At 39.6% G+C, this 25648-nt stretch overlaps 1 protein-coding gene and 1 long non-coding RNA gene across 6 annotated transcripts in view; one reads left to right on the top strand and one right to left on the bottom strand.

The window, feature by feature from the left end:
* Nucleotides 1–506: 506 nt before the first annotated feature.
* Nucleotides 507–3134, bottom strand: LOC121507738. Its single transcript, XR_005991747.1, has 2 exons — nt 2781–3134; nt 507–845 (listed from the first exon to the last, which is right to left on the bottom strand). It is a non-coding gene; the product is annotated as an uncharacterized LOC121507738 (long non-coding RNA).
* A 2827-nt stretch (nt 3135–5961) lies between these two features.
* ppfibp2a (PPFIA binding protein 2a) overlaps nt 5962–25648 on the top strand; it is a 29406-nt gene continuing 9719 nt past the window's right edge. The window contains exons 1-10 of one of the 5 annotated variants that reach the window (XM_041784030.1): nt 5962–6588; nt 9295–9381; nt 12079–12192; nt 13851–13982; nt 16748–17041; nt 18289–18381; nt 21741–21852; nt 24279–24340; nt 25025–25103; nt 25267–25391. In XM_041784030.1, the coding sequence (XP_041639964.1) occupies nt 6541–6588; nt 9295–9381; nt 12079–12192; nt 13851–13982; nt 16748–17041; nt 18289–18381; nt 21741–21852; nt 24279–24340; nt 25025–25103; nt 25267–25391 (1146 nt within the window). In that variant the 5' untranslated portion in view covers nt 5962–6540. The other 4 variants (XM_041784043.1, XM_041784061.1, XM_041784036.1 and 1 more) reach the window with 4 other exon arrangements.

The following is a 25648-nucleotide window of genomic DNA, read 5'->3' as shown; positions in this document are numbered from 1 at the left end:
CTCTCTGTATTTCTAGCAGAGGTGATACATTTTAGTCATAGCTGCTTGTCACAACCTCAGCAGTCTGTTCATATTTCTGTGTGGTCAGAAGACAAAGCTCTATAAATAGAGGTGACAGTCAAACCATTAGCACACTGTCATAACAAATTTCACCATGGCCAAAATTTAAAAGCACAAACTGTACCTGAACTTATCATAAGAAGACTGTTTTTTCATTCAGGATGTGTCCTAGCTGCGGTTCATCTTCACTCAGATTATATAAAACTTCTTTATGTAACTTAGACAAGATGATTACAGTGACCTGCAGAGCTGAACCTCTAATTTGTGGATTTCAGAACCCACTGTGTTCACTGCATTCAGCCATTTGATGCTATTTACATCCAGAAAGCCACACTAGTGCACAACACTGCCCTCATGAGGTCATGTGATGAATTATTCCAACTATACTGAAGGCTACAAGTGACCTCTGAGTTGATTTTGCTGCCAAAGGAAGAAGAATGCCAGAGTAATAAAAATTCTCATTTATTTTTTTGTTTACTCTTCACTTGATTTCCTGTTGTTCTGAATTCCCCTAGGCAAAATGGGTGAAGGGCTGTTCAGTGCTCTCATGCGATTAGAAGGCCAGGATTACCATTCATCAGAGAGTCCCTCACAGCTGAGCCTCCCCGCTCCTGTGGACCCTACCCTCAAAGCTCTTCAGCTGACAGAGGCCCTCCGAGCAATCCTGGAGGGTCAGAAGAGTGAGGAAGAACAGGACTCTCTCAGGAGACAAGTTTCCACTGATACAGCTCACATTATTCTGAAATGGCTGGATAAAGATGAGGTGAGTGATCCGTCCCTTGCATCTGGTGATGGATGAAAAACGGGTTCATTTAAAATGCAAATAAAGGACAGAAACATCCAAAATCCAGCATGAGAACCAGTGTTGGGGAAGTTATTGAAAAAGTAATCCATTACACATTGCTTTTGCTTTCTTTAAAAAGGAGTGAGTCATATTACTTAGTTACTCACAGCTAAAAGTAACTGGTTACACCATTAGTTACATTACTTTTTCATTACTCCTTGTCAGCTGAAATCTTCTGAAACTTAGTTTCCAATGAAAATAGAGCGCTAAACCTTACATATTAGCAGAACGGCAATTGCTTGATCGCCCTAATGGTTAATCCGGCCGGGATATTAAAAAATAGCCATGCTATTGCTTTAATTACCCATTAAGACCATGCTGTGAGATGAGTGATTATCCATAATAAATACATTAAAACAATCAACAGGTAATTAAAGAAGTGAAAACTTATCTTTACAAGAAATCAATCAATGCTTGGTGGTTATTTTAGGCGCTGAAGTATTGTGTGACTTTTATAAGCTTCCTGTATAAAATGAATGACAGAGCTCGCCACTGCATCAATAATTTTAAAGTCACATTTTTCTCAGTTTAAAAGCATACAGATCATTATTTTACATTCCAACATCCTAAATGATAATAATTGATCATTACTTCTCATATTACCTCTAACAGGAAGTGAGGAAGGGGGAAGGAAAACAGAGCGCCCATGCCTTGTAGTATATGGAAAGGAGAGAGATAAACTTAAATTGATACTCCGTCCTAATTTATCTCATTTTTTGTGTTGCGTGTAAAAACAACGCTTCAACAATAAATCAGCTCCATCCTGCATATGTCGCCTACTAAACATTGTCTTTTTGAGACTCATGGCATTTTGTTTAAGGTATGAAGGAAGTGCCAGTATAGGCGCGCGCTGCTTAAATTATGTGTTTTTTAAAGGTACAGTGTGTAGAAATTGGAATTTTAGCGACATCTAGCGTCAGATTTTAGAATGAGCCCATCTGTTACCAAAACATCACATCACTAAGCAACGAGAGCCTGTGAAGACCAAAATGGATTGTGATCCAGACATCATTTACAGCAGTGATGAGGTGAGGGTTTATTCATTCATTTTTTTAACCATTTTATTTATACATTATAGGTCAGTCTTCTTCTCTGCCTGCCTTCCAGGTAGATTTCAGAACCGGCGGGCAGGTTCGTATTTAAAAATTTCGTTTCGCTCTTTCTGTCCCCAAAACGTTGCTGTAGACAACATGGTGGTTTGTTATGTCAGTCTCTGTGAGCGCGACGTGCAGTAATGTAAATTTAAAAAGCTTTTTTCTGATTTTGTAAAAAGAAAACGAAAATTTTAAGGGGATGATTGTACACTTATTTTAACATACTTCACATAAATATAGAAACATTATATCCCATTTACACCGTTTCTGTTCGGCGAAATGCCAACTTCTACACACTGCACATTTAAACACTTTGCGATAATACATTATACCCCGGCAAAATTTGAAATAGGAATGTCGGTATTATAAAATTAATACCACCCAATCCTACATACAAAGTGCTTTAATGTTCAAGACCTTAATGTAACAAACAAACATTTAAATAATATGAACACAACAGCAGCCAGCACAGAAATAGGAAAAGCCTGTGGCGAAAGATCCACAGACCGGACTTGAACCAGACTTGAATCTTGCTTGATTGAGCGCAGGTGGTCTTTAAAGTCATTAGCCACAGTATAGCTAACCAGCTAACCATGACACTAATCAACTGTGGCCAACGTGGATTTCTCAGTATAAATTGTAAGAGGACACTGGAACTAAGCGAGCTAATATATGGTTTTATTTCTACTCTGCAAGTTGTATGAGGATATTACATGATTTAAATGGGAAAAACGATAGCATAGCTAGCTAGTACAAGCTAACCGCTGATGTTTAGCACCTACCCCTCCAACAGGATACAGCCAAACGGCGTGCCGCTCTCAAGCTGAAAGGCTCCCAACATCAGTAGCGCTCATCATCCGAAGCGGATCCTCATGTGCCCATGGGCCGATGAAAGCCAACTCAAATTACTTCCCTGTTTGTAAACCGTGTTTTAGCTGTACAGCGTTTCACCTCACTAAGCACTCCAACCACCTGCGGATCCTCCATTGCTGCTCCTGAAACAGTGACGCTTCATCTCTTTATTTTAGTGGCGGGTCGCAGCAGACTGACATTCCGTGTTGGCAGCAGTAAAATAAACGCCGCCAACTACCGTTAACGACGTGATGCACAGCAAGATTAGCTGTGACCTCACTCTCCTGCCCCCTCCACTTTTCGCTTTGTTCAGACTTTTGAGTTTTAAATCTCTTTTAAACTGAGATAAGGAAGGAATGTGCAGACTGACAGATGTAATGAAAGTATAATTAATAAGACTGTATTATTATTTCATTTATGAGTCAAAAACGCACACACATCTGAAAATGAAAAAGCAGTTCTAATAATGGATTGTAGTTTTAAAATAGCCAAGTCATTCAAGTAATGAGAGCTATTTAGCAGAGCTTTTTCTAAAAATTAAAAAATTAAATGACTCTTATTTTCAATTGAATTATGTTAAGAACTATGCAGATGAAAATTAAAATGAAAATTGAATAGCATTCCTTTAAAAAGCATTTCTTTTACTGTGTTTTAATTTTCAAATGAGACTTTTCATTTGAATTTTGATCACTGTACTCTTCCATAATTTACAATATGTTGCAGCATTTTGTTCAGGACAAATCTGTAGATTTGAATCTGTAGACCGTGAATCTCAGACAGCCCCTCTCACAGAATATAATGTTAGATGATGTCTCTCTCAGAATGGAATCGCTGTAATTTACCAGTCCAACGTATTTCCCGTGTTTTATTCTTTCTTTTTTTTTTTAAATTCAAATTTATTCACAAAGAAAGTCTGTCAGATGCATTAGTAAAACAACCACATTGCAAACATTACAGACTAAACATTTTACAAACATAAGTGACGGTCAGAGAACTAACCTGGGGGAAAAGTATAGATCTAAGAAGCAGCCTATACACGCAGACAATGGCTTAGTTTAGCTTGATTAGCTTTAGCTAAAGCTAACAAAGCTACACTAGCTACATAGTTAACTTTACTACTTGAGCCAATGTAGCAAATTTAGCTTTAGCAACGTGAGCTTTTCCAAACAAAGATAAAACCGACAAAGCTTTGCTAACTACGTAGATAACATACAACTTAAGTAGCTTTCATTGCTTATGTTAGCTTCGTAGTTCCATTAGTATAACTAGCCATTAATCTCACGATATTTAGTTTTAGCTACATTTGCTCCGTAATTCAGTTATCTACATAGCGTACACAGCTATCTCAGCTCCGTTAGCTGTATTTGCAGTGTTAGAATGTTTTAATGGAGGACAAGCTTTTTGTCCTGTAATCAGAATGTTTACTCTAGTGATGGGATGTCCATGAACAAGTCATTTCAAAGAGCCGACTCTTTTACTTAAAGATGGGATCGTGGTCCATTTGAGATTTTTTATTTAATTTAAATCATTGTTACTATTTTTATTTCTTCTTCTTTTTTTTTAAATCTATTTTGTGTGTCTTTGTTTGTCACAGGCACACAAACATTGAGGACTCATGCTTGATGGTGTAGCATTAATGTTTTATATTAAGTGTGTCATATAGCCCAGCCAGTAAGCAGATTTCATCTGACCCACATGGGGTTTTGGGGAGTCAATATATATTTCCAAAAATAATTGCACAATCTTTTCATTATAAAAAAAAAAAACAAAAACAAAAAAAAACCCATAACTGGAGACATGACATTGGTAAATTAGCTTCTTGCTAAGCTGAGCCAAATGACCTGAATCACTAAAATGGGACATAATTCCCATCACTAGTTCAATCTGCGTCAATCTGCTAACCCTTACCCTATCCCTTATTTTGACATTTTAAGCATGTATTTCCATTCTGACAGAGACTTAATCTCACAATAATGGTCTGCAAGAAGGACTGTCTGAGGTCTGCAATCTGCATCCAGACCCCCCTCTGCAAAAGTGGAGCTGAGGCTGGGTTTGGGGGATTTCTTGGCTTTTGCAGGCAGCCCTAAGTTGACACTCAAGTAACCGCATGTTTTTTGAACTACTGCTCTGGTGCTGTTTCTCTACACCAGAGGTTTTCACTTGATTACACTTTTACAGCAGCATTAAACATGTTTACAGCCTGGTTCACACATCAGCTTTGCTGTCGATAGCTGGTTACTTTATAAGTACACTCTGTGCACGGAGTAAATTTTGTAGAACTCAGCTGTCTTGATTTTTTTTTTTTTTTATGACTAAGGGTAATTGATACATTTCCATAACTAGGCTGTGGCTAAGCTGATTGAGTTGATTAGTTTGCTGCCCAGCTCCAGCTCTTTTTTTCCCTAGACTGACTAAAAGATAGATTTGGACTAAGACTCCACTGTTCAGCTTTAAAACACCTCTCCAAACCATTGGGTGACACCACTGAGACTATGTCCATGATGTAGACAGTCTAGGTGAGCCATGCATATCTACTTGCGTTGTCCAAACATGGTTTATTCTGGATCAACTAAATAAAAGTGATAGCCAAATTCCAGACTTGGAACCATATGCAGACTTCATGGTGGCTTCAGCCATTTCTTCAGTTCAGTCACTCATTCTGTAGGGAAAATCTGGTCTCTTATTTTCTACTACTGACTCCAAGGGTTTATTACTTGATATAGGGGTCTTTGATCCAGGTCATCAACATCTGGAGGGCTTTTTCCTGTCTGCTAAGAAGTAGTGAGCTGGAAGAAGGATACACTGCAAGCTGCACCGGTAATGAGATCCAGAGCTCCTGTTTAAAGTAAAATCAGTTGCAGCTCCTTTTCACTGTCCAACTTTCTATTGTCTCCTTTCTTTAACCCCTGACTCCCCCCTGCTCTCCCCCTTCTGTTACAAATGTTTATAAGTCTGGTTCAGGCTATCCATCACATCATCTGCCCTTTTGTACCCAACTTTAAATTGATATTTCTTAACTTCACACACCCATTCATCCACCCCCCGCTGCCTCCTCCTTCCCTCTGCGTCCTCCCTACTGATTTGCACCACATCTGACAAGCATGTGCTGAAGAAAGTTTCCTCTCCCCCATGCCCCCTTAGGAAGCCCCGCAAAATTAGCTCAACCGACTCAAGAGGCACTTCAGAAAGAGGGAGAGAAGACAGACAGAGAGAGGTACAGGAGAGACAAAGGGAGGACAGAGAGAGGTACAGGAGAGACAAAGGGAGGACAGAGAGAGATGAGCGATCAGGACATGCAGCAAGACACTGAAGCCGTTTGAGAGTGTTTTGGGAGAGAAAGCAGGGAGAAATGAAAAGGAGGGAGTCAGAAAGAGGTAGAAAAAAAGAGTGCAGAGAAGAAAGAAAGGGAGTAAAGCCAGTTGGCATAGTTTGAGTTATTCGGCTGAGCTCTAAAAGTTTCAGGCTGCCCAGACTCCAAACCACACGGACCAAAGTCCTCCCTGCTTTCCCTTCAGCTGCAACATGGAGAGTTAGAAGCAGGGAGATCCAGACGGCAGCACAGTTTAGAGCTTTGAGATTTCTTTTTTGCTGTGGATTTATATCTGTTCATGCTCTCTGATGTTTCTTTGCACTGGCTAAATTCTGTTAGTAATCCTAAGAGCCAGACCTACAGTACAATGGGCCTGCACAATGGAGTATGATATTGATTTCTACAAACATTTTGCCTGGCTTAGAAAGGTAAGGCTTTCTCTGTGTGCATGTCTCCTCTTAATACTCTATAGTGCTGCAGAAACAATTTGCTACAAGAATCTCAGTGGTTTGTTTTGCTCCTGCATAGTTGTAACTTTGTAATTATGGCATGCAAGATAATTTCAGAGGAAGAAATAAGTGCTTTGTTTTTGAGTTGGGGAGGTGTGCTGCAAAATATGCAACATGTGCACTCAAACACTGAAGTACTAGAGTAGAAACCACTGTACAAAAAGAAAATTAAAAATTCACTAAACAGCAGAACTTCAGGGGTTTGAGTTAACTCTACAAATAACTTAGGTCTCTCTATTGAACATATCATAGTTATTTAGAGCAAATTGTTCACAATTAATGTGCAAATGAAGCAATTATTGAATGTATGCCTATACCCCAAACTGTTGTTAAGGTGTGTGAGGCGAAGGACAAATGTATGTGCATGTCAGCTGAGATCATTTCCTGCCACTTAAACCTGCAGGGAGTCTTTGGACACCACACAGCATCTTGCTACCATTAAGAAGTCATTAGTCCTCACTGCCTCCATTAGGTAAAAGTTCTTCCTGAAGGGAAAGCCTTTCCAAGCACAAATTTGTCAGTCATTAGTATATACCATTTAGAATCTAAGGTTCAACATGTATTGAAGAAATAGTTGCTATTACATGATAACGGACCAAGGTAAAATAGTGATTTTGTCCCTATTTGATTACATTTTATACAACTAGTTGGTGTAAGAAAGACTGCATAAATCTTTTGATAATTATTTGAAATAGTAAACACACCCACAGTAAGTAAACTTCTACTAATGAAACAGTTTTTTTTTTTCATTTTTAAATTATGATTATTACAATTTCATTTCAAAGTATGCAGCTCTATAAGGAATTGCCAAAGACACTTACGACAAAAAAGTACGGAAATTTGTGTTTGTTAGATTAATCATTTGTTGTAACAATGCCTCCGGACAATACATCGTGTACTGTTGGAAAGCCTGTTTGTTTCCCTTTGAAATGGTGACAAATTGTTTGGAAGGGAACACGCATTTGCTGGATGAGCAGCAGAGCTGAGTATGTGATTTGCATTAATGAAAACTTTGCCAAATCTGCTCTGCCAATGCCAACACACTTATTCTGCTATTGACTGAAGTCTGAAAAAAACGAGACATATTGGCAATTTAATAATTTATTCACTTAACAAACAGGAGCCTCAGTAGTGTGTGGAAGAACCATACACAGCCACAACAGCCTGGCACTTCCTCCTCATGCTGGTCACCAGCCTGGTCACACACTACCGGGGGATGGCATCCCATTCTTCAACCAGCATTTGTTACAAGCTGGTTGTGTTGGTCACTCTGGCATGGACAGCACAACCAAGCTGATCCCACAAGTGTTCAAGCCATCCTCTCCAGTCCTAAATTCTGGAAGTAGTCTCTGATAAACCCTGCTCTGTGGGGGTGAGCATTGTCATCTTGAAGGATAAAGTTTAGTCCCAGACTGTAGAGATATGGAATTGCAGCTGAATCTCATCTTGCCATTTCTATGCACTGAGATTGCCTTATGATGATCAGACACCTGACTTTCAGGTTTTTTGGGGGGTACCGGAAGCTCAAAGCAAGAGTCAATAACAACAGTAGAATAAGCTGAAGAATAAGACATCCAAAGCCCAGTGGTGTTCTGAATGTCTTTGCATATTACCAGGGGCATGGGAAAATAATCTGTTGAAAAAATCACAATGTCTGTACCTTTAAGGCAGAGTAAGGGGTGGATGTGGTGAGTATACACAGCTAAGAGTAACCTTCCAATGTCGCAGGTCCCTGTAAACTGTCAGGGGTCTCTGGGCATATTACTGGGCTGAAAAGTCCTGGACAAAAGAGATGCCATCAAGCTTGACCTTGGCTGCCAAGGACATGCGTTTGTGTCGACATGTGTCCAGCTTGGCTCAGGCCCCAGGTTGCAGCACATCGGCCCAAGGAAAGTTATCCTCCTTCCTTATGCTTTGATGCTTTGGCTTGAACTGTTGGTTATATTGCTCGGTACTGCCCCCCTAGTGGTATTACAACATTTGGTCAGTATCTTTAAGCTTTGACAGAACAGGAAGTGCAGAAATACCAATGCAATGAACACAGAGTACAGAGAGCTCCATCTGTATATGTTTTAAGCATGGAGCATAGAGCTTAAATAATAATGAAGAACACTGAGGGTGTGTGTGCTGTTTGTTCAAGTATTACTTAAAACCCTAACACATCAGTGTTGTTTTTATAGTGTATTAAAGGCTTAATTACATTCTTCAGTTATTATAAACCACTTCTGTGAGCTGGCTCTGGATCATGGACACACTCTGCTGCGTAATGTTTCCATGGCTGTGGTTGACAGCCTGAATTTCTGAGAAATCTGAGCCAATATGGTTGACCTTTACTTCCTTCTCGCAATGATTACTTTGAAATATCCCTTATTACCCTGTCAGCTCTGAGCTCGGCCTTCAACCAGCATTTCTCCCTCTCATCACTCTCTGTGAAATGTACAAACTTTTAATGCTGGATTAGGATTTGTAAACTTCTTACCTCACACCAGCATCTGACACAAAAGCACTGTGTTTGTGTGCCTGAGAGTGGAAACTCAGTAACGAAAAACAAACTCGACCCACTGGGCAACTGTTGTGCATTAACAGTGTACCTACTGAACTTAATGGCTGACCTTTGCTCTGTAGGTAAACCTCCATTCACCCGGCAGCAGTGAGTCCTACCAGGAGAGGTTATCACGTCTGGAGGGAGACAAAGAGTCACTCATTCTGCAGGTGAGATGAGTTCACTTCTCTCGTAGAAAACAAAGGAACTGTCTCTGATACAGGGTTGATATTCTAAATGCTTCTTTCAGCAGCTACCTGGACATTAGTTTATGAAATAAATCAGCTGAATTGGATGTGAGCCTGCTCAAATAAGAAAGGACATATGACACCACACTGTTAGTTGGAACTGACTCTAAACACTTCTCATATCACACAGGAGTGTTAAAGGAGCGAGGTGAGAAAGGGCAAAGGTAGAGCTGAGAACTGTGTTGTAAATGTTGCGTAATAACTTCTCCGCTGCACGGCTGAAGTAACAGTAACAAAGCTGGGTTTGGTGCTAATACAACACTAGAATGTCTGGTTTTGTGTGATGTGTCTCTACAGTGTATATAAGGGCGTAGGTGTGCCTTTATCAGCTCTTGTGAATAAGTGCTTATCTCAGGCAGGTCGAGGCTAGCACCACCCTGCTGTGCTCTAGCATGTAGGTGTGTGAGCAGGTGCTGTATTTGCTCACATAAAATATTCCTCAGGAAAATCCGCTCCACTTGGCTGGTTGGAGCTGCCTCTTAGCATGTGATTAGCTATTATGGGGCCTTAATAGTTTTTTCTGTGGAATTACATTTAACCTGCTTTCTGCTGACTTTGCTGGAGTCACTGGAGTGTTGCAAGGTTACTAGTGAGGCACAAAGGACCATTCATTTCATCCCAAGGAAATGTTTGATCTGGCACTTATGAAGAATTTTATGTAGAAAGAAGCTCAGCAATTATGTGGAAATAGCTGATATAATTTGAACGAAATTGGATATTAAAAAATAGGTCTGCCCACAGAACTGGCTGGACCCCCGACAAACCCACTGAATGGGCCCTCAGTTGGGATTTATTGATGATATCAATGTATGTGTGTTCAATCAGTGTGCTGGGTATTTATTCGTGCCACTTTTTGACCCCTTTAACTACTTTTCCAAACCATTATTGCCACTTGTGTTTGCCAATTTTTACCCACTTTTGCCATTTTTAAAATCCAATTTCACCACCTTTTCTGCCAACTTTCAACCTATTTTTATGCCTCTTTCTACCTAGTTTTGGCTATGTTAATCACATTTTGCCACTTAAAACCCATTTTTGCCTCTTTAATTTAATTGCAACACTTTTTCTGCACATTTTGCCACTTTAAAGCCTATCTTGACCCTTCCTACCATTTTTGCCTCTGCAAACCCATTTTTTTGCCACTCTTAACCCACTTTAATCACTTTTTATCCCAATTTTTGTTACTTTTAATTGTTTTTCACTACTGGCTGTGTCCATTTTTGCCATTTCAAACCCATTTGTGCCACTTTAAAGCCCTTTCCACCACTTTTTCGGACCCTTCTTGCCACTTACTATCCATTTTTCCACTTTAACCCATTAATGCCACTTTAAAAGCCCTTTTCACCACATTTTCAGCCCCTTTTTTCGACAGTTTGAAGCCATTGTTGCAATTTTTCCACCTTCTTTTTTGCATATCTTAACCCATTCTTCCTTATAAGACCTATCTTGCAACTAAATGATTTAATTTCACCTCCTTTTGCTGCCCATTTTGGCCTCTTTGAAGCCATTTCTGCCACTTTTAAATGTCATTTCCCCTCTTTTTCTGCCAATTTAATTTGTGCAACTTGTGACCCTTTACCAGCAGTTTTATAGCCCATTGTTGCCCATGTAATCCGTTCATGCTACTTTCTGCCGTTTTCCTCTGTAAACCCATTCTAAAAATATTTTTGGCACTTTATAATCCCATTTTACCACATTTCCTGTTCATTATACACCTTTAAGCCATTTGGGCCACTTTTCATCTATTTTCAGCCACTTTTTCTGGCCTTTTTTTTTATTTTAAGCCTTTTTAACCCATTTTTGTCATTTTCTGCTTCTTTCAGACAATTTTTTGCCACTCAATACCCCTTTTCACCACTTTTTATACTAATTTTGGCCATCTTTAACTATTTTTCACTATGTGTAATGTCCATTTTTGCCACTTCAAACCCATTTGTGCCACTTGTAACCCCTTTCCACCATCTTTTACCCCTTTTTTGACACTTTTTCATCATTTTGCCCCTTTAATCTATTTTGCCACTATTGCCACTCTTTACCCAGTTTTGCTGCTTTCCACCCATTTTTTGCCTTCATATCACAATTATTAAATATTTTTCCTTGTCTCAGTTTCTTCTTCTTCATTTTCTTGCATCCTGGCATTTGTGCACATCAGTGGCTTAGCGATGAAGCCCGACTTTACTTTCCAAATGTATAGTTCAATGTGCTCATCCACATTGTCAACATCACCAAAGAAAGGTAATTCTGTTTTAAGAAAAGGGCTTAATAGTTTGAAGATGACTGTAAGCTATGAAAAAAGAAAACAAAAAAAATAAATTGTTGCCTTGATAAGAATGGTTAATATTCAGGTAAAAAATTAAATATGGTAATCACAGACATGGATAACCAATGGATCAGGATTTTGCTGACCTCCATGGGTCCCCTATTTGCCTGCGTCCCAGAGAGATCTCCCCTTTATCCCCCTTTTGGCTGGCCTTGTTTGAAAATAGAGGATTTCTGGCTATGCTTGGTCTGCAATTATGTGAGAAAATTTGACCCTTAATGATGGTGAAACAGTTTAATTGCAACATCTTGCTCCTGCCAACAAAGTCTCATTTTGATGGAACCTCTCTCCACACACAGGTGAGTGTGCTGACAGACCAGGTGGAGGCTCAGGGAGCAAAGATCAGCGATCTGGAGAATTCTCTGGTGGAGCATCAGCTCAAACTCAACTCTACAGAGGAGATGCTGCAGCAGGTACACAGCTTTAAATCCCTCAAATCTACATGTGCTACAGCAGATTTCCCAGAACAAAATATTTCATATAATACTGGAAACATTACAGGAAACTCTGAGTTTCCCTTGGAGTTTTTACATCAATATTGTTCTTTCTTTTATTACAATGTGTCAGTGCCCTGGACTGTCCATTCATCTTCTAAATAAGATCCGTCTGCAGATCCAGTCTTTTCTCATAAGTTACAGAATGTGACCGAGGATGACTTTAGCTTCCTGGGTAGAAATTCCAACATATCTGGCAGCAGATTCCCTTGACAACAAAAAATATTTAGGAAGCTCAGACTCATTCCAGGACAGCGTCTCAGAGCGTACATATTTCTGGTTTATGCAGGGCCAGACTGGTCCGTCTGGGCAGGTGATTACAGCGCCGTTAGACACACCCCCAACCTGTAACCAACGTGAATGAGTCCATGCATGTGCACAAACACACACACCCATAGAGAGGAAATGAGAGAGGACAAACAAGGCAAGGAGAGAGGGACAAATGAGTAAGAGAGTATAATCTGGAAAAGGTGGAGAGATGGGAGGGAGGAAGAATAGGGGTGGTGCTCTTTTAAGAGTTCGAAGTCTATGTCTGCTACTTTCAGTTGTTTGCTTATGACTTCAATTCTGCAAGAAAGGCTCTGCTGAACACTACAAAGAACTCTTGAGGATTACATTTATAAAACTTTAGGCTTGGGCCATGCATCCATGAGGGAAACACTCACTCCTCTTCCTCTGCTGGCAGACCCTGGAGTAAAATGAACCAGGTATTACGCAATATATGCCTGCTATTTTATCAATGCTGCTTTTGTAAGTCTTCACATGTAAAGTTAACCATTTCTGTTTATTGTGACTTAATCTCTAGTTTCTTTGTGTCTGGCTTCTATATTCAGGGTTGTATGTGTGCAATGTATGAAAGGGCAGTCAGTGCTGGATTCTCAGAGACGTGGTCATTATGAGGCTTTGGACCTGAGCCGTAAATCTCTTCCTGGTGACAAAGCTCTAATATTTTCCATGCGCACTGTAGAAGAAGCCCAGATATTTTCCAAAGCCAAAGTTTTAAATGGACGTGTCCATATATACTGTTTTGCCTGCCACTGATGCTCATTTCTGGACTTTAAGTGATTTAGCACCTGCTTGACATCCGCCAAATTAGTTATACATGTGCCTGCTTAGCCTGGTTTAACTTTGGAGGCTGACAGCCAGGCAGGACACATAGTTCCAGACAGTACAGTGGACATGTGCTGGTAGCTTTGATTGACAGTTGTTCATATTGACAGGAAAATGCACCTGTTCAAGTTATTTTAATGCTCTTTCTATGGATGTTTTGCATGCTTTTGTTAAATCTCTCTCCCTCTGACTCCCTCTCTCCCCCTCTGCTGTGTACTTTGAGTGAGCTGTGAAATAGGCATTATAAATAGTGGTCATGGGTTGTGTATATTTAGCCACTCAAACAGCGTTTGAAACCAGAGGGTTTGTCTAAGGGGACTGTCATTACAGAGCCGCAGGCTCACTGTGCCTCACACTTTATGTCGCCTTTGTTCAGTAAGTATGGAGTACTATTGAAGGGGATAATGTGTTAACCTGTGTGTCTGCTTATGTGCCTTCATGCTCTTACGGTGTGTTGTTGATGATAGGAGCTCCTACATAGGACGTCACTGGAGAGCCAGAAGCTGAATCTTATGGGGGAGGTGTCCTACCTGAAAATAAAGCTGGCAGACATGGAGGGAAAACAGAACCACGGGGCTGAACGGCAGCATAAAGCAGAGGTAGGGCTTCTCAGACACTAATATGACTATACTTTGTGTGCAGAAAGGTTTAATTTAAGTATGCCTGCAGGGGTGGAAAGTAACCAGCTACATTTACTCAGAGTCCTGTGGTTGAGAAGTTTTTTTTTGCGTACTATACTTCATTGGGTACATTTTGAGATCAGTGCATTTACTTCTACTTAAGTAAGTTTAACCAGAGTGACTATGTTTACTTGACTACAGTACTCTTGCACTTTTTCCACCTCTGTTGACTTCACAGTAGCACATGGAGAGACAATGATTCCACAACACATCCTGTTGGTCACAGGAAAAACTGGAGTGTTGATATCTCACGGTTGAAGATTTCAGAGTTGATTTTAACTCCCGAAGTGTAATTTTAACCCTATTCTGAGTGAAATGGTCTTCAGTGTTTGAGTTATTTGACAGTGTTGATCCACCAGTGTTCAGTGTAAAGAGTCAGTTGATCTAAGCTTCAACCACTGCAATTTCAACTCTGGGGAGATGTGTGGATGGAGTTCCCCACCATGCCCTTAGGCAGAGTGTTTTCTTTGTGTTTAGGTGTGTTTGGATGATCCCTGCTTGGGTTCTGTTGCTCATTTTTCCGGTGGATTGTTGTTGTTATTGATGTGAAACACATTTGCAACATGAGTGAAGTTATCAACATCATGAGTTAGAGTCTGACTTCAGGTGCTCCTAAAAGACACATCGTCAGTATTCCCTTGCTATGAGGTTGACTCTCTATTTTGATCTTGACAGAAGAGACCCAACTTGCCACAGACATTTTTGCCATATTGTCAGATATTTAACACTTTAGAAGTGTAGTTTAAATATTTGAAATGTGGACCAGTAGACATTTTAAAGTGTTACATTTAGCTATATACGAGTTTAATACACTGTCAACTTTGCTGTGATTTGATTTATTACAGAGGTGTGACTTTACCTAAACAACCTGGTTTGAGATCTACTCTCTTGTTATTCTTGCCAATAAGGAAAGATCAGATTTTACTGTGCAGCTCCTTTGTAGCTGCTCAACACTCAGTACTTAAAGGAAACTTTATACTTGACTATTTTACAGATCAGTACTTTTACTTGAGCAAATTTTAACCAGAGAAGCTGTAATTTATTTTACAGTTGTGTACTTTTTTCCATCTCTGTATGCCTGTGAGAACTTATCTTAAGCTAAGATATAAGCAGCAGGTCATCCTTGTGAAGTTGGCCAAATGTAGTTGCTCTCTATTAATTTTCAACGCAATCTCCCGAGATTAAGCCATCATTTACTTCACTCAGGCTCACATTTTGAAATTAAACTTGAAATCCAGGACTGGTATGGTCAGTAAATGCGAGTGCACAGTCTCTTTCACCAAGGACTCTTGTCAAGGAGGATTTAGTTTAGCAAAACCTCTCTGGATTTGACTTCATTCTTTGGAAATTTGCACCTACTTCTGCCAGGAATGACAAGGGAGCACACAAAAATTTGCCTTGTGCTGTGATGGATTTAACCTTGAAGTCAGCTGCTGATTTTATGGAAGACCATAAACACTTACTGGACTGATGGAGGGAAACATTCACCCAGAGCCTGGCTCTGTAGTTCCTGGGCAAAGTCTGCAGGAAAAAAAGCCTCTCTGAGGGGTTTAAATTTTTGTCCGTTCATGTATTTACATTAGTCGTAGATGTGTCTGGTTACCAGCTGACTTCGTTGGCATTTGGAGAAGTATGAATAGAGGAAAAGGGGAAGCAGTGAGAGCAGACAGGATACTGTAATGTATGTAGTTACTGTCAAAACAGTGCTGGTCAAAGAGCCTTTGTGTCCTCAGGTTAAAGGAGTTCAGGCGTAGCAGAGCTGGCATGATGGATGGCGGGCCAAATATGAGTGTGTGTAGGCTTCAGCCCAGAGAATTTAGATCTTGGTGGTGGGTAAAGGTTGAAGAGAATGACCCTTTATTTAACTGGAGGCATGTGACATCTATAAAAACTCCTATTTTAATATGTGTTGTAGGTGTAACAGGGGTTTCTGAGAAGAAAGAAAAGGCACAAATAAGTGTGTTTTCATAAACAGCAGTGTTCCAGTTCCTGTTAATCCTCGCATCGTGTTCACAGAACAAACTTTCCCTCCAACAGCTGCTTAGACTTAAGAAGAATCGGGGAAAAAAATCTGCTTTGAACACTTTAAAGGCCTCCCACGTGCTGCCTCTACTACACAAACATGTCCACACATACAAGCTGCGTGCTAAAGCCTCCTTGCTGTGGTGCCAGTTAACTCATGGTTAAATTTAGCCATGGAGGCACTCCATATCATCTGTCATATCCGCTGCACTGAACCCCGAGTGAGACTTCCTCTGTCCACAGTCCCAGCATAACTCTGCTGTTGTTGACACTCTTTCTGAGGGAACATTGTGCACAGATCAACTTTAAAAAGATCACAAACCTGCACAGCATGTGAGGAATTTATAAGTGAAAACAGTTTGATAAACTGGGCATGCATGAATCTGAAATATGTTCTTAATGTTACACAGTTGTAGACAAAAAGAAATAGGGATGTGAACAGTATGTTTAGCCAGGCCTTATGAGAGTTACAGTCCCAGTTTTGGTAATCATGTATTATTAGGATCAAACTCAAAATGATTCTCTCTCAGCTTTGAGAAAATCAAAGGAAAAAGGGACCTGAAACATCCCATGAACAACATCCTCACACACAAACAAAGGCATACATCTTCCCTTCTTCTAAACATTTTCCTCTATTCTTTCTCCCCCCCTGCCTCTGTCAGACTGTAGTAAATTTCATTAGTGAGCTGCAGGAGCAGATGTGTAGGTTTCAGAAGGAGATCAATAGCAAGATCCAGGAGAAAAAGGCCCTGGAGATCCCGGCTGACAGCAGCTCTCAGTGCCCCAGTGAGCCCTCTGACAATCAGGGTTCAGACTCCAGGCCATCCTGCAACACAACCTCAGGAGCTGTTCAGCAACAAGAAGAGGCTGTAGAGGGGCCTGATGGGAGCACGCACAGCCTGGAAGAGGCTGACGGCTCAGATGCAGAGCAGGAGTACCAGAGTGGAGGAGAAAGTGTAGGAAGAGCTTGCCTGCATGACTTGTAGTGTTGTGTGCAGCATGGGTTCTCTCACTTTAGTGTGTGCAGAAGCATTTATCATGTATTAACATGGACAGCATGTCACTTTCCAATGTATTAAAGTGAAGCCAAATACTCAAGTGATAAGAGCTGACATGATATAAGACATATTGAGAGCTGGTCCGTAAAGCCAAAGAATTGAAGTGTTCAAAACAACTAATGGTGGTATTGTTTCTTTTCCCAATTTAATCAAAACTACTCACATTTGACAAATAATTCAGCTTGATTAACCCTCTGAGACTGATGTTGTCACATACCACAAAAAAGGCACAGGTTATAAAAAGTTAAATCACTTTTGAACTATACAGTATAGCCACTTTCTTTTCTTCTGGAAGTCCTCCAGTTTGCCATTCTAATGATGCTATCCATGCCTTCATAGCCCAGAGGCTTTTCTATATAGCCTGGAACTTGGCTGACTTTCTGGGCTATTCAAAGATTAAATCCACATCAGTAACTCTGATATTGAATGTCTTTTTATCCATTTTTAATTAATTTTTGGATCATTTCTGTCGCTAGCAGCTAATGCTATCCACCATGTTGTCTGTTTTGTATCCCACAATGCATTACTCTGGCATCACATCATGCTTTGTCTAACTGTCTAACTGTCTAACTGTGTATGCATATCCTAGGAGAAGGCCTGAATAGCTCATGGTGGAGAGAAAGTGACACAGAGAGCCTGTGATGGTGTCCTCTGTGTCACTGCAGACAGGAGCAGCTGCTTTGAGTGATGGCTCAAATAAAGCTAACACAAAGAAGTGAAAGGTCTTTTTGTAGATATGTGAATATTTTGAAGACTCTTTGTCACGGAATATTTATTTTTTTCACTTTTTGGTCCCCAAGAGATGGGAGAGCAAGTTTGTGCAAAAAAAGGCCTTAGTCATTATCCTGAATTAGTTTAGATTTGTTTTTTTTTTTTAATCCAGGGGACGGTAATTTAGATAAACCTACTTATATATAGTATGTTTCCTTTTTACCAAGTTTGTTCCACTAAATGCTTCCAGGCTAAATATTACACACTGCACCTTTAATGTTTTTATGTGTTAGTTATGAAGTATGCTGCATTTATTAAAATTGTTTGACTGCTTTGTTGGAAAAAGAATCTGAGTAACTAGCATTAGCATCAGCATTGGATACTAACATCACCTGAGTGTATCTTAATGATTTATACCTGATTGTCTGTTTCAGGGCCTAGTGAGAGAGCTCAGGATTCTCAAAGACAAAGTGGAGCACCTGGAGGATCAGAAGCTGCAGTATGAGAAGAAACTCAAAGCAACAAAGGTAAAAACTAAGCTCTGTATTTCACTGTGTCTAGGCCCTACAGTCAGTGCCCAAATTCCATCACTAACTGTCCACTCCACTTTCCTAAACGCTCTCCAATACAATCTGTTGTTCCTGCCAGTGCCGTGAGTCAGTCTCTCATTCTCAGACACCTCTGTTTTCTTAAGAAGTCTGGGAATCTTCTTACCTCCAACAAGTGCTGTAGGATTTGATTATGGCTTAGTCCTTTAAATGTTATACATGCATACTTTGGCATGAGCCATTGGGATTAACTTCTTAGAGTTCAGATTATCTCTCCCATTATTTCATCATCTGTCTCTGTCTCAGTTTCAGTGTCTCTGCCTGCACCAAAGCTGTCTGTGTATGTGTAGAGTTTTATTGAGCTGGGGTTTCAATTTGAGCACCGTTAACCAAAAATGCAACCTCTTTAGCTGGTAATTCATCAACAAGATGCTTACTTTGATTAATGCTTTAATTCAGTGGATAATTGACTGAAGTGAATATGTGGAACTTTTTTAATATTACAAGTGTCTTCACATTTGTGATGCTCAGAAGTTTAACTTCATGTTGGTCAAGCAGCATCTCACAATAAAAGTGCCTGGAGCAGAAACTGGCATCATGGCTCATAATTCAATAAGCTCTCGTAAGGACAGGAGGCATTATGGTCTGGCTCAGGTCATCCCAGATCCATCTAACCCATAAGAGCAGGGCTCAGATCCTTCTTCTGTCTCAGGTAAACATAGATGCTCATTGTTGCACCAGCACCTGCAATGCAAGACCATCATTCAGAGAGTTTCTTTTTCTCCCATGAAGGGATGGAGATAGAAATCCAGTTCTGTAAAGACCTGGTTCTGCATTGTTCAAAAAAATAAATGAATAAAAATTGAATTACGAATTTTGCTGTAAAGTCCTGCAGGTTCTGTGATGTTACAACATTTATCATATTGCTGCAAAAACATACACCAGCTCTGGCATGGGGGAACAAAGCTCAAACCACATCAGCATTGTTCATCAAAAATGGTACCTTTAACTGCTGGTGTAAAAAAAGGAAGTTCCAGCTGTGCTGGGAGTTGTACGCACACATAACTGGCTTTAGCTAACAGTTAGCCTCCTCATCTGCTCAGATCAGCTGTGAAGAGCGATCTCAGACTTCATAGGAAGTCCTGTAAGTTAACCCTCTGAGACACTGCCATGTACAACAAGAGGAGACACAGGTTATAACAAGTTAAATAGCTTTTAAACAATAAATCATAGCCACAAACTTTTTTTTCCTGTGGAAGCTCTCTTTGGTTGCCATCCTAATGATGCCTTTGTAGCCCTTATGGAGACTTCTCTAGGGAACCTAGCATTTGGTGACTCTCCGGGGCATTTAAAGAGTAAATTCACTCTGTAAATATGATGTTGAATGTCTTCGTTTCCATTTTTAAAACCATTTTTTAAACCATTTTTTGATGCTATTTGCTAATACTATTTGCTAAATTGTTTTATCACATGGGCTGTGACAATCAATCGCAGGCTGTTCCATCCTCACGTCATGCTTTGCCAATCTCTGCATGTGTTTTACTCTCAGAGCTATTTAGGAGACAGCTAGAAAAGCTCATTATGTAGAGAAAGAGAGATAGAGATGTGTCCCTCTGTGTCACTGCAGACAGGATCTGCTTTGAAAAATGGCATGAATTCAGACAACACAAAGAAGCACAAGGGCTTTTTTTTTTTTTAAATATGTGAATATTTTGAATATGGTTTTTTTTCACATAATAATTATTTTTCCACTTTTTGGTTCCCAGGAAGTGGGAGAGCAAGTTTGTGCAGAAAAGGATCTCAGTCATTATTGTTTACTTCGAGATTTACTTTCCATGTAGTTCTTTCTACTGTCTTAACTTTTGTAAAACTCAAGAGACATTACTGCAGCACACACTATTAAAGCCCAGGTTGTCCTGAAGAACAGGATGCTTCAAGCTGGACTGTGCTCTACAGGGTTGATGTTTTAAAAGCTTTTTAAGACAATAAGTCAAGATGGGACAAAATGGGAAAATGAAAAATAAAATAGGGCTCACAGGGTTTAAAAATAAACTTAAACCAATGTTAAAATTTGCAGCATGAATAAATACAGTTGTGAGGACAAGAAGTATGTTTGTATTTTTCAGCAATATAAAATACATAGATATAAGAGATAGAGTCATGGCCTTTTTACCAATTTAATTAAAACCTCTAATCAGCATTTTTTTTTTCTTTTTTTCTTTTGTTTTGTTTTAGGTTTTTCTTGATTTTTGTGTGTTTCGTCAGGGTTGGACACTAGAATAACAGAAGTTTATTTGTATATGTTGACATCTTGCTCTTATTGAGCCTTGTTATTCCACTGTTCTGGTTAAAATGAAATGAATTAAAAGTAAAAAAAAAAAAAAAAAAACCCTCTAATCAGCTTATAACAGCTCTTTGAATACGTATTTTCTACTGTTTTGTTGAAAAGACAAAATGACAGGTATTGATAGTTGTATCAATAAGGACTCAGATCAGTAAGATGTATAAATAAAGTGTTCAGTATCAGTAAAAACTAACAATTCCCATCTCTACTCTCCTCTGTAGCCGTCATTAAACATGATAAAAGTGAATTAAATTAACCAAAATGACGTTAATGGAACCAAGTTTACAGGAATTTTAAAGTTCTGATTGTCATTTTTTAAATTAACATCCATGTTAAGGTTAAAAGTGTAAATGCAGATAATGAACAGTTAACAAAGTAACAGACATTTATTCTTCTTCTATCCACTCAACAGCTGTTATGTAACACTTTATTTTTAATTACATGTGTTAACAAAATACCTGCAGAAAGTTTATTAAGGGAAAACTTTCTTATTGGAATCAATATAACCCCGTAAAGCCTCATTTTTTGCTTTCAAAACAACAGCAGAGGTGCAGTGTTATAAATGAAGCAAACCGTATGTTTTCTACCTTCCATTTTTCTTTTTACAATACACAGACAAACTCACTGGTAAATAGATCAGCCTAGAGTTCCTTTCACTGCCATCTGTTTCATTCTTGAAAGCACTTCAAAACTAAAACGACAGCCATGCCTGATATTTATCTCTATAAAACTGAATGTGGAGGCATCCTGTGCTTTGTTGTGGTTGTTCTGTAAAAAAGATGTATACACTGGTGGAAAAAACATCAATACCTCACAAAATGTAGCTTACAAGTGAATACATGTGCTGGCCCTTTAATTAGTATACATGTACATGAGCTGTTTTTGTGAATGTCTTAGAAGCTTTCAGTCGTGCATGTTTAAACAGGCATCCTTTGGCACATGCAGTGCATTGCTGTCCTCTCTCCTAACATTTCTCTCTGTGTGGCACCCACAGGCGGAGATCAACAGCCTTCAGCAGCTTCTGCTCAGTAAGAACGCGGAGATCGAGAGCTTGCACACTCAGCTGCTGGCCAGACCCTCTCTTTCTGCTGAGAGCTCAGAGAGAGGTAAGCAGAACACCCAGAATCCAAGCCTGCACCAAAACCGCCAAAACAACAGCCTCTAACAATGACAGAGTCACCCAGCCTGATAGGTGACACCGTTAATGACTCCTTTATGGGTTCATTAAATTACAAAAGCAGCTCTGAGAGAAATCTGGGCCTTGATTCACTGCCTGTGCTTCTCCCTCAGAGGGGGAGACTTAACACCAAATGCAAGCCTGAGTAGTACTTAACAAAAATCATTTTAAACCCACGGGCCATCTTGATCTCTGTATAATTTTCCTTCTCCAGACATGTCTCTTTATTTCATTATCTTTTGTTTCCTTATGCTCCGAGGGGCAGCTTTACCAATCACCAACTTCTTTCCCAAATTACAAGATGTACTCGCTCTCTTTTCCCTTCAGCTTCTTGATGCATGAAAGCATAACATCTTGTTTGCTCTAAATTTCGCCTGTCATAGAAAAAGCCCTCCCCAGAGTAATTGCTAAGTATAATCACTGTCACTCAGTAGCAGTGCCAGCTGAATGCCTGCAGTTGTTAAAAAGAAAGTGTCTGATGTTCCAAGGGCCCAAATATATAAAGCTGACTTGGCTAAAGCTATGATTGGTCGATTAAAAAAAGGGGGCTCAAGTGGATATAAAAATACAGGGTTTAGATTGCAAGTGCTAGCGTGTATTTTTGCCTTTCCTTTTAAATAACTATACTGCAAAAACACAAATCTTAGCACTACAACTACATAACAATATGGACAAAAGTATTTGGCCACCAGACAAATGTATTACCTTCTAATGTACTAAAGTGAAGCCAAAATACTTGAGTGATGGAAACTGACATGATATAAATCATACTTAGAGCTGGTGGGTGAAGCCAAAGAATTGAAGTGTTCAAAACAACTAATGGTGGTATTGTTTCTTTTCCCAATTTAATCAGAACTACTCACATTTGACAAAATGTGTAATGACTGTAACATCATTACTCAGGTGTGTTTTTTTTTACAGAAGTGAGCACAGTTAATCAGAACTTTAACATTATTTACCATTAATCCATTCAGAAACAACTTAATAGCAGTCCATGTTTAACTTGGTTAAAAATGAACTTAAGCCAGTAAAAACAAAGAAACAAAAAAAACAACATTGACATTGCAAAAACCTGTTTTTTGCAACGTCACTGGATTCAGGCTCTTGGGAAGCTTTCATACCTTAAGGCCAGGTCAGACCAAAGGTCTGCAATGATTTTCGATGGCCTGCTCTGCAATGTTCTGAGACTGTCAGCTCACGCCACTACAACTGGCATAGACAATGTATTGCTTATATGATAATGACTAATGACCACCCAAGTCACTCAGTATAGAGTGATTTACTTTCAAGTCTTTTAAGTGATACAATTTTTTTTAATCTATCACCACGGTATCCACTTCAGTGGCACTCTGGAAGTACAAAACCTCATTCAGATTAAACAGCATTTCACAATAAAAGCACCCAGGGAGGAGATGGGTATTTGGGCTCATTATTCAATAAACCTGGCACCCGCTAAAAGATTTTTAAGATCTAAACTGTTTTTGAAAATGCTAGAGACCCCACACATGATGACAAATAATGAAAGACTGAACTGCTTTGTTCTTATAGTGTGTAGCTTACAAGATGACCACCTCTCTACACCACACTCTAGAGCCTCTGTTCACCAACAATCAGAGTCTCCACTCTCAAACGCCAAATCTTGCATGGTCAGACTTTCATGTAAACAAGCTAGATGTGGCTAGCTGTTTGCTACAAGCTACATCCATTATGGTAGCTCCCTCCCTTGTCAGTTCAACTGTGGTTTGTTTTACAGTCCATGTTGTCTAAACACTTCCTGATTGCCTCTCGCTCTATTCCACATAACAGTCCTGCTCACGCCTGCTCAGCGGTCCTCAGTGTTCCCCATACACAACAGGATTTATGATCATGAACACTGATTGAACTGGTTTCCTTTGTAAAAAAAAAAAAAAAAACAGCCAAATAATATTCACCAATATTGATTTAATAAAAACAATAAAAGGGTAAAAGATCCAAGGGTGTAAATACTTTTTATAGGAAATGTAAAAATGCTGATTTCTGATAGTTTAAAACTTCAGTCTCATCTCTTCAGAGAGTCAGGAAGAAATGTGGTGAGCTGATATGAGTTGGTGGATGTAAATTTAAGAATCACAATGATGTAATGGAAACTGATGCACCACAAGTTAAACATTTGAGTAAACATTTTTCAAATTCACTTTCATATTCAATCATTTCTGACAAAGAAAATAGCCAACAATTAGCAGATGGACATGCGCCCAGCTCTTGTTTTTGCAGCTTAACCCAAATAATTCATCCAAATAAAATACTACTTTTGAAGTTTTCAGCTGTCTATACAGATTTATAATACATGTTTTTTTGTTTTTTTTTTAAATATAGATCAGGAGCTGCAGAAGCTCAGGAATGGAATGAAATCCCTAATAGCAGCCAATGATGAAAAGGTAAGTTATCCCTGATCTGGAAATGGATCCTGTCTCTCTCAGATCAGCACAGCTGTGTGTGATTAAGCTGCACAGAGCAGTGTGTGTGCATGCTGTCATCTGTTTACTACAATGTCTACCAGCCTGTATATAGAGCCACTATCATCACTGCTTTTTTTAAAGGTTAGAGGCCAACTCATTTGAGATGTTGTCATTTCTCAGAGGCTCCGCCCTCTGACCATTTATAGCACAGAGGGGCTTTTGTATTCTCCTCCCAGAGTAGTTTTGATTTAAAGACTTACAGACACGGCTCTACATGTGGCACACCAAAAAGAACACACACACTTGCACACACCCCAAGGCGAGCCATTTCAGGCAAAGCCACACTTAAGTAGGCCTCAACCTGCCAAGCCTAATTTTGGAGCGTGCTACATTAAGAGAACCATGGCAAAACCAGGCCTGAGCTCCACTTCAAACATGCACACTACACACTACACACAGCTGCTAACCACAACTAAGTTTTCCTGCTCGGCCTGTGTCAATCCCCTCCCTATCCTCTCCTTTCATGTAAAAGCCATATGGTGAAGAGACGTCTGTGTGGTACATCGGTCAGCAGCTGAGGGACGCACAGAGTCCATATGTGTGTTTCTTAACCTTAGATAAACATCTTAATGGAGTTGCATTGACTTTCTCTGTTTTCCTCAGGACCGACGTATAGAAGAGCTCACTCTGCTGCTGAATCAGTGCAGGCAATTCAGAGAGGTCACTCACAGCACAAGGCAAGGTAATCAGCTTATTCGCTCCCTTATCCTTCCCTCAGGCTGTTTGTTACATGTTAGAAACCCTGTTTGACAGAATATAAGCTACCACACTTCCTTCTATAACACAAGTGTACGTCTGCATGCTTATGCTGAGGAAAACGACATCTCTTGTCCTCGTGATTGCAGCTCCACCTGCTGTTCGCTCACTGTCCAATGGAAGGACTCCATCCAGCAGCAGTGAGGAGGAAGAGCACGGGCTGATGAAGAATGCTGACTCTGCCAGCACCAAATCTGAGGACGTGAAATCTGAAGTGGGTACAGACAGATGTTTCAGTCTAATTGTGTCCTCACAAACATGATCGGTTTTGCACATTTTTTCGATAAAATTTCTTCAGTTTTCTCTGCAAAAAGAAGATTGTTTTTGATCTGTTCAAAATGTTCAATTTATGTATAAACATGATCATTTTAGTATTATTTAGAAAGAACATTACCATTCTAGATTTTTTTTCCTGTCAAAGCGTGATCTTGTTTTAAATTTGCATCTTAGTAGGATGATATTAATCTTTTT

The sequence above is a fragment of the Cheilinus undulatus genome, linkage group 1 (genome assembly GCF_018320785.1).
Source record: "Cheilinus undulatus linkage group 1, ASM1832078v1, whole genome shotgun sequence".
In the NCBI taxonomy this organism is placed as follows: Eukaryota; Metazoa; Chordata; class Actinopteri; order Labriformes; family Labridae; genus Cheilinus; species Cheilinus undulatus.
The sequence above is the reverse complement of the archived record's forward strand: the minus strand, read 5'-3'. Positions and strand labels throughout refer to the sequence as shown.